Here is a 15,369-nt window from a genome sequence, read left to right as displayed (position 1 = left end):
TGAGGTCACACATGGCTGAACAGGGAATTGAATATAGGTTTCCCAAGTCCCTGGCTATTGCCCTTCTTCATATTCTTCATCTTTATTATGGCTTAAAACCAGCAATGTTAGATGTCCATGTCTAGGTTTGTACTCCAGTTAATTGCTTTGGGTATCGTAGAGTGGATGGCTGGGATACCACTTGGATGTAATAGTTTGGGACATTGGTTGATGAGGCATTTCATAGTTTGAAGTCCTTTTCCACAGTAACAAATAGGATTGTGTCTCAGTCCCCATTTATGGAAAAAGTAGGCACATCTGTCACATGATCTGTGGTTGCAGTTCAGAATGGGACATATTTTCCATGGGAGTGAAAAGCCATTGGCAAAAAGAACAGGAGTACTTGTGGCTTTCGTGAGCTACAGCTCATGCTGAAATAAATTTGTTAGTCTCTAAGGTGCCACAAGTACTCCTGTTCTTTTTGCGGATACAGACTAACACGGCTGCTACTCTGAAAAAAGCCATTGGGTTCTTCAGTTGGGTCTTTGATGAAGTGTTTATTAAGGATGCTGGGGTCTTTCCACTTTGCTCGCTATTGATTTTCAGGGAAGAACCCTAAGTCTTCGAGCTCTTGCACTACAAACCAAAAAAAGAATTTCTGGGTTTTAGTCAAAATCTTGGTGTGTTGTTTGGGTCTTCATAAAACGATGGGACTCTCCAAGGATTCTCATGTCATGGCAAATTTGAGGTGGATGGATGTGTGCCAGCATGGGAAGCCATGGTTGTGGCATTGATTTTACTATCCTTGTAATGATTCACATGGCAGTGTTAAATTGAGAGTTGGCAAGTGATGTGTGGGAGCTATGTGTCCAGATGAGTGAGCAGTATTCTGTAGTAGAGTAGACAGGCTCCAGTGTAGAGATCTGAAGAGTTTTTGCATCAGCTCTGCAGGTTGTTCCTCCCAGTTTCTGGACAAGATTTATATGCCTCTTGTTCTCATGTATATTTTTCATGGAAGATTACTAGGAGTTCAGTCCCAGCAAGGATTATCAACAGTTAATGCTAACTGTATGAAAAGATACCAAGAATGGTTCTGGAGGCATTCTGAGGGATTCCGAAGTGGACTTTGGTTCTGCTGTCTATCATGTCTTCCTTAATGCCCTGCTTGATAGATGTGGGAAGACCTTGTTTCAGGTGATAGATTGTAGCCAACAATCCAACAGTGTGATTCTTGAGAATCATCTTCAATATGGGTTTCATGAAGGGGATGTTAGATAGGGTCTTTTAGATGGGCATGTTTGGTGCTATTGGTTATCACTGCGCCGACCTTCCTCTCTGCCTGGCATAATCAACAGTGATACATCAAATAAGCAGTGTATTCACCACTGTTGGGCTGGATTTTTTTGATCACATACATTTTCAGGTAATCCTTATTACAAAGAATTTTAATAAGGTCAAGGATTTAAATATGTTTATTAAATACAAGCAGTCAGTTCACTGTCTCAGGTGTCTAATGGACATTCCTTTCACATGATTATGTGATTAAATTCTCATTGAGATTATTCCAAGCTGATCAAGTGACGTGGAACTGCGCCTTATATAATTTGGCAGTGTTTTTAGACTCTGTTGTCTCTTTCGGTTTAACATAAAGAAATAACTGTTCTTTCTGGGGCATTTTAGTTTACTATACAGATATGGGGAATTGAGATCAAAACAAATCAACATGTTCTCACAAAAATCCTTACATAAAAGGTTTTTACACACAGAGGATCTTCTGGTCAGTTCCCAATTTATTTTCAAGTTTTCAGCGTCCTTCTGGACTTGTTCATATGGGAACTAAGCAGTGTTGTACATCTGCAACATCATAATCTTGATCACAAGAGCTTTATAATCGTACATGCTATAAATATTAGATTGTCTTTTAAAGGCCACTCTACTTTTATTTTAAAAATTAAGTGGAACAAAGAAGTTTATTATTCAAAGGATTGCTTTGATTCCAGTGTCCTCTTTTCTCAGTTAAGAAGTAAGTAGATTCCACAATGGCATGATGAGATATATCGTCTTCTAAGTAAGTACTGCTTAGGAAAACTGGCACTATATACATGCAGGGACTGTATAATACAAAAAAGATGCAAGGACATGAATGAGACAGTAGAATTCCATACCACACTTAACTGAGCACCCATGAAACACAGATAGCAGATCAATCAACATACCCTTAGAGCCCCGATCAGGGTTATTCTATCTACTACCCAAGATCCACAAACCCGGAAATCCTGGACGCCCCATCATCTCGGGCATTGGCACTCTCACTGAAGGACTGTCTGGATATGTGGATTCTCTACTCAGACCCTATGCCACCAGCACTCCCAGCTATCTCCGTGACACCACTGATTTCCTGAGGAAACTACAATGCATTGGTGACCTTCCAGAAAACACCATCCTAGCCACCATGGATGTAGAGGCTTTCTACACAAACATCACACACACACAGATGGAATACAAGCTGTCAAGAACAGTATCCCTGATGATGCCACAGCACAACTGGTTGCTGAGCTCTGTGCCTTTATCCTCACACATTTCAAATTTGATGACAATATATATCTCCAGATCAGAGGCACCGCTATGGGCACCCGCATGGCCCCACAATATGCCAATATTTTTATGGCTGACCTGGAACAACACTTCCTCAGCTCTCATCCACTCACGCCCCTTCTCTACCTACACTACATTGATGACATCTTCATCATCTGGACCCATGGGAAGGAGACTCTGGAAAAATTCCACCACGATTTCAACAGCTTCCATCCCATCATCAACCTCAGCCTGGACCAATCTACATGGGAGGTCCACTTCCTAGACACCGTGGTGCAAATAAGTGATGTTCACATTACCACCACCCTATACCGAAAACCTACCGACCGCTATGCCTACCTTCATGCCTCCAGCTTCCATCCCGGGCACAACACACGATCCATTGTCTACAGCCAAGCACTGAGGTACAACTGCATCTGCTCTAACCCCTCAGACAGAGACCAACACCTACAAAATCTCCACCAAGCATTCTCAAAACTACAGTACCTGCACGAAGAAATAAGGAAACAGAGCCAGATGTGTACCCAGAAGCCTTCTACTGCAAGACAAACCCAAGAAAGAAACCAACAGGACTCCACTGGCCATCACATATGGTCCCCAGCTAAAACCCCTCCAATGCATCATCAGGGATCTACAACCCATCCTGGACAATGATCCCATACTTTCACAGGCCTTGGGTGGCAGGCCAGTCCTCGCCCACAGACAACCTGCCAACCTGAAGCATATTCTCACCAGTAACTGCACACCGCACCATAGTAACTCTAGCTCAGGAACCAATCCATGCAACAAACCTCGATGCCAACTCTGCCCACATATCTACACCAGCGACACCATCACAGGACCTAACCAGATCAGCCACACCATTCACCTGCACGTCCACCAATGTAATATATGCCATCATATGCCAGCAATGCCCCTCTGCTATGTACATCGGCCAAACTGGACAGTCTCTACGGAAAAGACACAAATCAGATATTAGGAATGGCAATATACAAAAACCAGTAGGAGAACACTTCAACCTCCCTGGCCACACAATAGCAGATCTTAAGGTGGCCATCCTGCAGCAAAAAAACTTCAGGACCAGACTTCAGAGAGAAACTGCTGAGCTTCAGTTCATCTGCAAATTTGACACCATCAGCTCAGGATTAAACAAAGACTGTGAATGGCTTGCCAACTACAAAACCAGTTTCTCCTCCCTTGGTTTTCACACCTCAACTGCTAGAAGAGGGCCTCATCCTCTCTGATTGAACTAACCTCGTTATCTCTAGCTTGCTTCTTGCTTGCATATATATATACCTGCCCCTGGAAATTTCCACTACTTGCATCCGACGAAGTGGGTATTCACCCACGAAAGCTCATGCTCCAAAACGTCTGTTAGTCTATAAGGTGCCACAGGATTCTTTGCTGCTTTTACAGATCCAGACTAACACGGCTACCCCTCTGATACAGATAGCAGAGCAGCAAGATGCCCAGTTTGGCTAGAGCATAAAATAGATTGAGAACACCCAGATAAGGAAACAGGAGAAAACACACCAGTGCAGATGCTCTTCATGTACAGAAGAGTAATTAGCTGATGATCAAAGGGGGGCACACACAGATACTAATGAAATAAGTCTAGGGTGGACCTGCAGACCAGCGTGCTATTTCCAATCAAATAAGCTGCCAGTACAATAAATTTACATTTGACCTTACGTTGACTTGTCCTTATAAGTTGGGATGTGTATGTGTCTGGTTACTTATTCACAAACATATCTATATCTCTGACTGGTACTCATCTCTTGCCTCCAATGCATGGGTGAAGATAGTTAATAATTGGCTAACCTGAGACTTAAACCTGCCTTGTGTACATATGTATACAGTGAAATGTAAGTCAGTTATGGTTGCTACAGCCAGCTTTAATTTATGCTTTTGGTATGTGCTTTTGGAGGACAACCTAAGAACACTCATGTTTTCCATAGTAATTAATTCAATGTCTACACCAGTCTGCACCCAGGGATCTCTTTCCCATGAAGTTTAGACTGCGGGCTCATTCCAAGAGATTCGTGTACCTAATAATCTTCTAGCATAGCCTGTTAGAGATCACTGCCCAACTGTGGGATCAAGCCACTAATGCATTAGTGAGATACTAAAACAACCTGTAGTTTGCAATCATTGAAAACTCTGGTCATAGCCACCTCTAGGCTCAGGTTAGTAACCAGTTGCCTCTGTAATTGCTGTGAAGAACCACTGTTATATTCTCTCTTCCTGTTTACTACTCAGCTGAAATTACAGGAAAAATGTAAGTAGGCCAGATATAATTACAGAATTGGAGTTAAGTTAGGATGCCAAGGTTAACACACCCTGTGCTTGTGAAAAATGCCATGGGAGCTTTCCTGAGCATGAGTGTAGTGGAGCTGGATCACTCTGCTGGCTATCAGGTTGACCATTCATTTTAGAGAAACACTGTATGTTTAAATAGCACATAAATCTTTAAAGTTAGGCTATGCTCAGAATTTTCTTACACCAACAAATGTATGGCTAGGATTTATTTACTTATCCTTTGCTCTATTTGAGAAGGGCAGATTGAGGGTCACAGTGCAAGAAAGTCTACAAGAGGATAGTTAATTTCTGTATAATTCTGCATATGGACAGGCAGATAATATTGGCAGCTAGGCAGAATTCTTTCCTTGTGCAGTATCTGACTTCTTCCATAAAAATGAGCTAAACCAAGCATCCAGTATAACTACATTCAGACTGACAGCATCCTACTTGAGAAAAAGCCCTTTGATAATCATAGTTGTCTTTATGACCTGTGTGTTGGCATCTGCTGAGAGCACATCTGTTTGGAGCAAGTCTTAATAATGCAGCTGTAGCCCTTTGCAAAATCAGGTTCTCTGAACATGCTGCTGTGCTGCTGAAGCTGAAGGAAAATTCTGTCAGGCACTAAAATCTTTTGTCTGCCTTGGGAAAAGTGTTATAATTAACCCATTGTTGTGAGATTTCAGGACAGATTTATCCCACAAGGAAACACAATCTAGTCACTGCATGAAAAGCCTGTGATAATCTAATAGAATAATAATAGAATAGCAATACACTGTAGTCTAGTGACGCACTAGATTTATGTAAAGCTCCTTTCTATTTATCCTGCAGAAAGAAACATTATATAAATTTTAATCCATAATGCATTTCTGTTCAATGAATGACAGGGCAGCCTGCAATGGCTAGCATTTTTGGATAATCATTTCTTTAGGACCTGTTTTTAACTCTTGTTGATTTCCTGCCCCATGCATTATTTCTTCAGTGCAGTGTAACATAATTCCAGACAGCCTTTTATATGCTGCTAATGAACGACAATAGCCTCCTTCTCTTGCTCCATTCAATGTATTCATCAGCCTTCACCTGCCAAATATTTTTTTCAGGATTGGTTTGACTGGATCCTGATTACAAGAGGCTTTATATAACATAGCAAAAAAAAAACAGGCTGCTTTCTAGCAGATAATTGCAATGCAGATTAAAAACAGTGTAGTTCAGCCTTCTGTAGTGCTCTGCTCACTCAGTGATGTTTATTTCCCTAACCAAACCGTCCTGGAAATGATTCACTTGAATGGGTGCCACATCTTTCATATAAGGCAACACAAAGAATAATTGCTGCTGTTTTCAGTTACGAATTGCGAGAGAAAACTTGAAAAAATGGAATTAAGTGTTTCAGGGAGAGTGTGTGTGTGTTTGTGTGTGTTCTCATAGTTTATGGGTTCTTTCAATATGGAAATGTAAGGTAATAGTTTGGAGAGAAAAAATAGCTTTTTCTTAGTAACATTTGATCAATGCACACATCCCAGTGAAAGGTCCTCACCGAAATTGCTCCTGTTAATATGCTATATTTAAAACCTCCATTCTGTCTAAGCTTTTGCCCTGGAGTAAAATTTTCAAAAGCACCTGCATCCCATTGGTGTAGGCTCCTAATAAACTTAGGAACTTTTGAAAATGTTACCCCTGGTTTTTTACCTTTGTATTGCAGGGACAGGCAGGCAGGGACAGGATGTTTATACAGCATCTAGCACAACAAGGCCTTGTTCCTTCATAAGGGCTTGTAGGCTTTAGGGTTGCGAATCCTCCAGGATTGGCCTGGAATCGGCATCCATCTCCCAGTTACTATTGAAAGCAATCCAGGAGATTTTAATAGGATATTTTAAGAAAATGACATTGGGGGGGGAAATCTCCATGTATAGCTTCAGTCAGAGTTGGCAACCCTAGTAGGCATGAGTCTCTTAATGCTAACTGACCATGTAATATAAGGAAGAGTGGGAAGAGGATTCTCATTAGTGGCAAGTAGGGAGAAAATTGCAAGATCATAGGCTAGGGGTCGGCATCCTGCAGCACGCGTGCCAAAGGCGGCACACGGGCTGATTTTTAGTGGCACACTGCTAACAGCCAGGGTCCCAGCCACTGGCCCCACTCAGCCCGCTGCCAGCCAGGATTATGGAACCCTAGACCAGCAGCGGGATGAGCTGCTCAGCCCGCTGCCAGTCTGGGGTTCTGGCCGCCGGCCCCTTGCCAGCCAGGGTCCTGGCTGCTGGCCCCACTCAGCCGGGGTCCTGGCCACCGGCCCCACTCAGCCCGCTGCCAGCCAGGATTATGGAACCCCAGACCATCAGTGGGCTGAGCAGCTCAGCTCGCTGCCAGTCTGGGGTTCCGTCTGCCACCTGCACTGCCGGTCTGGCATGCAAAACTTTTTACTGGCAGGCGAAACCTTAAATTAATGAAGACTTGGCACACCACTTCTCAAAGGTTGCCGACCCCGTCATAGGTGGTCTAGTAGTCACACTGACCATGTATGAGGAAGTGTAAATTCCTGTAGAAGTGAAGAACCAAGAGAGAATCTCCCCATTATTTTGGGGGTGGTGAGGGAGGAAACGGGAGAGAATTTGGCATCAGTGAGTTGCAGCATGCCTTTCACAAAAAAGGGCAGAATTGTACAAATGGACCGTGTTTGGTACTGACAAGCACCCAGTGATTCGTGAATTGATGTGATATATTGAACCATTTGAGCCAAACCTCTACTTAGGGAATTTGAACAGCATCCCTTCCACCCCATGACTAGCCAACACACCAGCAAGCCTCTGTTCCATCATGGCACCTGACTTGTTCCCTCCACTAAAATGAGTAAATCTTAGTCTTGGGCTCTTTAGTTTCTGAAGGTGTTCAGAACCCTCCTCAGACTGGGGTACTTGAATCTCAAGGATCGTGTGTTAATTCTACTTCAGTTTTTGGGAGCACATGCCTTAAAATACAGTGAGAATTATCTAGGAGATGCTAATAAGGCGTAGGGCGTGAGCACATTTCATTTCTGGATGAGATGTGCAAAGCAAATACAGTGAATCTGTAGCGTTAGTCTTAACAGTGCTGACAGTTCGCCTCACACATAAAATGAGGGGAAAATAAATGAGTCTTTTAAAATAATGGGTTCAGGAATGGCAGCCTTGGGCTTTATGAGTTGTAATTCGTGGCAGTTTATTGCAGTAAATACATTACTGTTGTTTTTGAGCCATATATAAAATCCCTGACTGTGACAGTATAGTCAATAGTATTTCACAACCAATGTCTTTTCTATAGTAGTATTATGAAACCTTGAGGCAAAAAATTGTATTCCTTTCCAATAATAGCATGGGACACACTTTTGAAGTTAATAAGATGTTGGTAGTTAAATCTATGTGAAAATGGCAAGGAGAAATCTGTTTAATGTGATTCTCTTTGAATAGTTTGTTGTGCATTGACATGCTTGAGGTAAACTTGAAGCCGCTCTGAAATGCCTGGAAATAAATGCTAGCAAATTGCACCCCAAAGCTTATTGCCAATCTCTGAAGAAATTGCACAACGTTAGTTCTCCTTATATTGCAAAGAAGTTCAGATTTTTCAAAACCTTTCCTGTTGATTGAGAATTTTATCACTTTTGTTTGTAGACTGGCTTCTTATTCCATTGTCTTTTCAGGTAAAGTATCTCTTGTAAATTTTCTCATATGTAAATCTTTCCATAGCTGTCTAAAGAAGGTGAAACATCTTACAGACATCTGTGGACAGCTTTTTTGTGTGTGTGCATGTACCTGTCCATAAAGCACACTGGTAAGGCCTGCTGATTGCCTTTTAACAGCAATCAAATATTTTAAATTTCTGATAGCTGAGGTGAGCATTGAGAAAACACAATTGTTTTCTTGTATTGGGATAGGAATCGACACATGCTGTAACCCTAACACTGGAGTAATGTAGCAGGCAAATCCCAAGTGACATCACAGCATCTGGAAAAAGAATTCACCACTCTCTTTGCATCTTCCCTTCTTTTTTCTTTAGGGGTGCCTCTGGGGGTACAAAACCATCATCTTCAAGGTGGGAGATGCTCAGTTGTTTTGGTAACCATATGCTGAAAATATCTGCTCTTTACTTTCATCAAATATAGCCCCCCACCAACATATGCATAATATAGAGCTATAAATAATGTGTTCACTATATTTGTGGGTTTGCAGAGATGGCATTCTCTGCTTCTTTTTAGCTTTATACCTCACCCTTTTAAAGGAGAGAGAGAAATCCTGTGGGAACTACTAGTATGCTTTTACTAAGAAGTAAATGTTTGAAATGGATTCCGCGCCCTTCAGAAAGTGACCCAGATGACACACTGAAATGCAATTAGTATACTTGGGAGATTTTGGATACCAGTTGGCTGATTTAAGATGATACTGAATTTACAGAATAATGTCTCTGTGAGATCTTCCGTCCTTTCCCCTAGTCATCTCCTAAATGAGGTGCCAAGTCAGGTTCATCTTTATTCTTAATGATCCCAAAATATATTGGCTGCTTTCTGCAGCTTTGTTTTTTCCAACAATTTCATTCCTGTAACAAGGAAATCATTAACTTCTGCTTTGATTATATATCCATCAATATATTTTTTTCATTGCATAGCTATTGTCCTTTTGCATAGTTTGTATTATGACATTTTGATGTCTCCTGTGACCTAATTAATTGTATGTTGACATCAGTAACAGGTAATAATTGGAGATATACTAATCTCCTAGAACGGACCTCGAAAGGTAGTCGAGTCCAGCCACCTGCCTTCACTAGCAGGACCAATTTTTGCCCCACATCCCTAAGTGGCCTCCTTAAGGATTGAACTCACAACCCTGGCTTTAGCAGGCCAATGCTCAAACCACTGAGCTATCCCTCCCTTCTCCATAGATACAGCACTATTTACGGCCTCAGTACAAAGGAAGCCATGATGAGAACGTTGCTTCCTAAACTGAATCAAGCTAAGTAGAGTGAGTTTATTCTTTGATTAATTTGTTTTAATGAAATAGAAAGATAGTAAGAAAAGAAATCAGCCTGAATGTCAAAAAAAACCTCATAGTTGTGAGATCTGTAAGGCTGTGAAATAGTCTCCCAAAAGAAGTGGTGGATGACATTATTTTAGAAATTTAAAGCTAGACTAACCAGACAACTGGCAAACAAACTTGCATTGGTGGGAGGAGAGGCTCTGATTTAATATATATTTTCTACTTTAAATACCTATGATTCTGTGGATGAAGATTAGATTAGAAGATTAAGATTAGGGTTGGAAAAGACCTCAGGAGGTCATCTAGTCCAATCCCGTGCTCAAAGCAGGACCAACTCTGCTTCATTTTTATCTGTAAGCGTAGAGGACTTTTATTTTACCTACTTTTATTTTAACTAGTTGAAGAACTAGGAGTATTAATAATTTGAGGTTCTGATAAGTTAGTCTAAGTGTATATGTAATTTTGTTGGAGTGAACAACTAAGAGCCTGATTCTTTCGTATTCACTTATGTTGAACAGTATCTCACTCCATGATCAGCCACATTGAAATAAATAGGTTTTCAGAGATTCAAGTTAGCCACTCCACATTCCGCAAAGGCTCAAGACACCACTGGGCAATCTTAACTCTTCATTAACTACATTTTTAAGTATTTAATAAATAGTAGCACATAGGTATAGCTTGCATTACGTTACTGTAACTGCATGCCTATGAGCACTATATCAGCATAGCACATCACATAAACTGTCACAGTGTATTATTTTTCCTCCTTATGACTCAGTTATATACATCTTTGAAAATAATTTTAAAAATATAAATATTTTGTATATGGCTCTTCCTAAGGAGAATGTGTGGCTATTCACAATTTTTAAAAGGAAAGGGCATTTGGAAGGGGGCAACATAGGCAGTAGCTTCGCAAGTGTAGGGAAACTGAGAACTTGTCTATATTAAATGTGGATTGGTCAAATTTTAAATTGGTATAAAAAGTAACGTACTTGAACTGGTGCAAAACATAATGTGGGTACTCTTAATCCTATTTAAACGAGATTGATATCAAATTTGCTTAAGCAGATTCTTTACTGAATTAAACTAAATCAATATTAACATAATTTAAATAAGATTAAGATTGTCCATATTGTGTGTTCTGCTAGTTTAAGTAAATTGGTTTCAAATCACAACTAAGTTAAACCAGTACAGCTTTGAATATAGACAAGGCTTTATCCTTTTTCTTATTTGTGCCATACCATTCATTTTGTATCTCCCTCCAGCCCCTACACTCATGTAGTTTACTGTGGTTTGAATTGGGCATAATGGTATAGAGCCCAGTGCTGTACCTTTAAAGTCAGTGAGAGTTGTGCTATTTGTCGGCAATCCCTTGAGGTCGAAGATGATCTCTTTCACAGGTTTTATTTTTCATGGGTCCTTTGGTGACTGAGGAGTCCAATTCTTGAGCCACAGGCTCATTGGTAGACATTGCAGGTGGTTTTGGAAGACAGGGTTGGGCTGTAATTACTGCGTGACAGTTGTCTTTCCGTTCTTTTCTGGCATTTTTCTGAGATCTGGGCAAAACGATTTTCCTCAAAAGTGGAAGTTCCCTCTCTGACAAGTCTTCACCAGTTATCCCTATCCTGGGCTGCTATCTCCCAGTGTGTGGGGATTCTCCCATTGCCACAGGACTTCTATGCGTAGGAGAAAATTCTCCTATGAAAGAAGCCTGCACATGAGTAGTTTAGTGTAGGGGAGCTGATGTCACCAGCAGCCACACAAATCTTGGCAAAAGAGGCACCGGTGTCCGGTGGCAAGCAGGTCCGAGACAACTGGCGGTTTCTCTTCTATTGCAGCCTTTGTCCACCTTCACAGCCATTGAGAGGTGATCCAGCTTCATCCACCTGTTCTGTCATTGAGGTCTTATACTGGATTGCATTGTGCTGGGCTGCACTTTGTCTGGTACTTCACCTTCGACCTTACCGCCATGGGTGACCCTACCAGGAGTACAGGACTCCTGACAGCATAATTCTTAAGGTCTTAAATATATGCAAGCTTTTCCACCATGTCAAGTTTGCAGCCCAAGGAGAAGGTTGTGCTATTAGCTTCAATGGGAACAGGATCAGGGTCTTTCTGTATGATTGTGTTTCAAGCTGTACTATTACATTATATAAGGGCACTAGTATTTAGTAATCAAGTTGCTAGATCTATTCAACCAGTAAAATACCCATTGTTCCTTGTTGAGTTCTGCATTTGAATCAGATTTCTATGGAGACTGAAGAATGTTTTTCCTTTTGTGAATGTAAATGAGTTTAAAATGACCATGCAGTTCATTCTCATCATAGCCTTTGTGCGTGGTTTAAGATTCAGCACCTGAGCCAATTACCTTTGTAAAAGAACATGAACAGAAGAACCATCGTGCACAAGTCTGAGGCAGTCAAAGAAAAACTACCAAACAGCTTTGGTTGTGGCAGTTTGATTAAAGAAAATTATATAGACTTGGATAAAGATAAAATAATATAGATAAAGAAATGATATAGACCTGGAAGTTCAGTTGTGAACAATCAGCTTGAATCTGCCTTATTTGCATTAACTCACATTTAGAACACACAGATCATAAAGCATTTTTCTCATAGAGTTAGAAATAGATTTTTTCCACATTAAATATTTTTGTTGAACCAGTTAACTTCTGTATAGAAAGCACTGAGCGTGAAACTGAACAGGTAATATGCTGAATTGTATTGTTTGCTGCTTTAAAACCATCACTGGCAAGACACAAAGTGAATTTGTTACCATAATGGAATTGGTTTTCAGTCCTTGTAATGCATTTCTCTTTCAGCCTTACCTTGCTTCTGTGGATGGCTTTGTCAGTGGACTCAGCTTTGTATCGTTGTCAGCGGCTGGCTGCGAAAGGATCCACATGGACTCAGTCGGAATCAACACCTCTGCTGTCTTCTGTCAGAAAGAGGCTGAGATACAACTTGAACAAATGGAGGATTGTGTTTCCCAACAACAAGAGACTTCAAAAAGATTGGGAGAAGGTTTCTAGGTTTTATTCTGGAAATGGGATACAGACCACGAAATACACCTTGCTCTCCTTTTTGCCCAGAAATCTCTTTGAACAGTTTCACAGGTATACACTTGCCAAAACTAAGGAAATGATTGATCAGCTTTAAGATCTGTCCCATCATAAGTGATCTTTGATAGAAATGTATAAAGTTTCTATAGGTTTTTGAATAATCCTATAAGAGAATTAATATCCCTGATTTAGAATTATACAAAACAACATGCTGAAAGCAAATTATTCTCTTAGATTCTATAGGATTTTAGAGTAATTTTATAAAATTAAGTTAATTTTTACATAAGCGCGTTGATGTCATCAATATTAAGTTATATAGAACTTGTCCATAAAGGGTGGTCAAAGCTGAGTTGTTTGTGTGGCTCAGTCTTTCCCATTAACTACTGGTTGTAGGACTAGTGACCTGGGCACAGGGCCGACTCCAGACCCCAGCGTGCCAAGTGCGCGCTTGGGGCGGCATTTTGCCGGGAGGTCGGCAGGTGGCTCCGGCGGACCTTCCGCAGTCATGCCTGCGGGAGGTCCACCGGAGCCGCGGGACCAGCGGACCTCCCGCAGGCATGACTGCGGACGGTTCGCTGGTCCCGCGGCTCGGGTGGACCTCCCGCAGGCGTGCCTGCGGATGCTCCACCAGAGCCGTGGGACCAGCGCATCCTCCGCAGGCACGTCTGCAAGAGGTCCCCCGGAGCCGCGGGACCGTTGACCGGCAGCGCGCTCCCTGCAGCGTGCCGCCGTGCTTGGGGCAGCCAAATTCATAGAGCCGCCCCTGCCTGGGCATGAAGAATCCTTCCAAGAGCAGCCAGTGTGATCAAGATAGATTAAATTTACCCATCCATCTTTCACTTTGAAATAAACATTCTGTACTATGGTGTCAGGTTCTGTCATCCCATGGTTTGGCCTATCTTTTTCTTTACCTTATGTCTGTAAATTTGTAGAGAACCTAGTCTGCTTCTTGTAAAAACAATCCCATAAATTTCTGAATATGAGTTTTAAATACTTAGTTGCTTTTTAAAGTTGGCAATCCTTGAATCAAAAATGAATGCAAATATGGGAACCTGAATGTGAGGGAAGTCATGAGGAAAACAGTTTTTAGGTTTCTGGATTTAAACAGTGGTATAATACACAAATTAAATGAAATTATTTTTAATGTTATGAAAATATATCTCCTATAGAATCCTCATAAGGAATGGAGACATCACAATGCGGTCAGGAAATATTCTGTCCTTTACTGAGGAGGGAAGGGAGCAGGAGGGGAAGGAGAAAAGTGTGTGTGTGTGTGTGTGTGTGTGTGTGTGTGTGTGTGTGTGTGTGTGTGTGTGTGTGCTGTTTTGACCTACAAACAGTGTTGTGAATCAGGAAAGGACACATTTAATTTCTGGCTATTGTCATTTGTTTTTGACCTTCTCAGGTTGGCTAATCTCTATTTCTTCTTCCTGGTCATCCTAAACTGGTTCCCACAAGTGGAAGTTTTCCATAGGGAGATCACGATGCTACCTTTGGGTGTGGTGCTGCTAGTAATCATGGTTAAGGATGGCACTGAAGACTGCAGGAGATACAGATTTGATAAGTCAATAAACTCCTCTAAAACCAAAGCATATGATGAGTAAGTGGAATGAAACAATGACAATGTTTTTACATTACATTATTTCGTGCGGTTTAACCACATTATTTTGCAATATTTTCCCCATTTGATCACAATAAGTGAAATTAATACTTTTGGAAAGGTTTTTATATAGGGACTGGTTCCTAATGATATTAATGGTAAAAAGCTAGGGAAATAATTTTAGCCCAGACTGATGTCAGTAACCTTTATTCCACCACGCAGGGTGTCTGTATTGCTATAGCATTTTCTCTTAAAGTTTTCAAACTACTTTACCAAAACCAGAAAATTAAGCCTCAGCACCCCTTCTCAGTAGGTAAAGGACCTTAGGGATGGTGAGGATCCTTCACCCACTATTGAAAATGCAGCCAACTTTGGAATAGAACATTGCAGCTCCTTAACAGCATGGCATAACACTGCTCATTGGCAACAGGAAGGGAAGACTATTGTATCCAACTGAAACCAGAGTGGGAAATTTCATCAGTAGACTAGAATGTGACCAGGACATAAGTGTTAACACTTCATCTCTGCCGTCAGATCTCCAATAACCAAAGGTGGCCAGTCCATCCAAGTTTTATGTGAATGACTGCACCTCCGGAAATATAATATCCTTTACATTTCTGCTGGGGCATTTGCCAGTACTGACTCAGAGGGAAGAGAATGGCTTCTACTGCCTTCTTAATTACCAGCAACACTTCTCACAGCATCAGAGGTCTCTTCTCCAAGTACTGCCCTGACTAGACCCTTCTTAGCTTGCCATAACTGATGGGACTACATGACAAGGTGGTAAACTTGCATTAAAAGAGGGTGATTACATTGCGGGGTCCTTTGGTCAAGAG

The 15,369-nt window shown here is 41.3% G+C and overlaps 1 protein-coding gene across 10 annotated transcripts in view; it reads left to right on the top strand.

Moving 5' to 3' along the window:
- ATP10B (ATPase phospholipid transporting 10B (putative)) overlaps positions 1-15,369 on the top strand; it is a 396,549-nt gene that overhangs the window by 311,373 nt on the left and 69,807 nt on the right. For 9 of the 10 annotated variants that reach the window (XM_039485882.1, XM_039485878.1, XM_039485881.1 and 6 more), the window contains 2 exons: positions 12,694-12,987; positions 14,339-14,533. In XM_039485882.1, the coding sequence (XP_039341816.1) occupies positions 12,713-12,987; positions 14,339-14,533 (470 nt within the window). In that variant the 5' untranslated portion in view covers positions 12,694-12,712. The remainder of the gene's footprint in view (positions 1-12,693; positions 12,988-14,338; positions 14,534-15,369) is intronic. The other variant, XM_039485886.1, reaches the window with a different exon arrangement.

This window comes from Mauremys reevesii, linkage group 8 (assembly GCF_016161935.1).
Source record: "Mauremys reevesii isolate NIE-2019 linkage group 8, ASM1616193v1, whole genome shotgun sequence".
Taxonomy (NCBI): domain Eukaryota; kingdom Metazoa; phylum Chordata; order Testudines; family Geoemydidae; genus Mauremys; species Mauremys reevesii.
The sequence above is the reverse complement of the archived record's forward strand: the minus strand, read 5'-3'. Positions and strand labels throughout refer to the sequence as shown.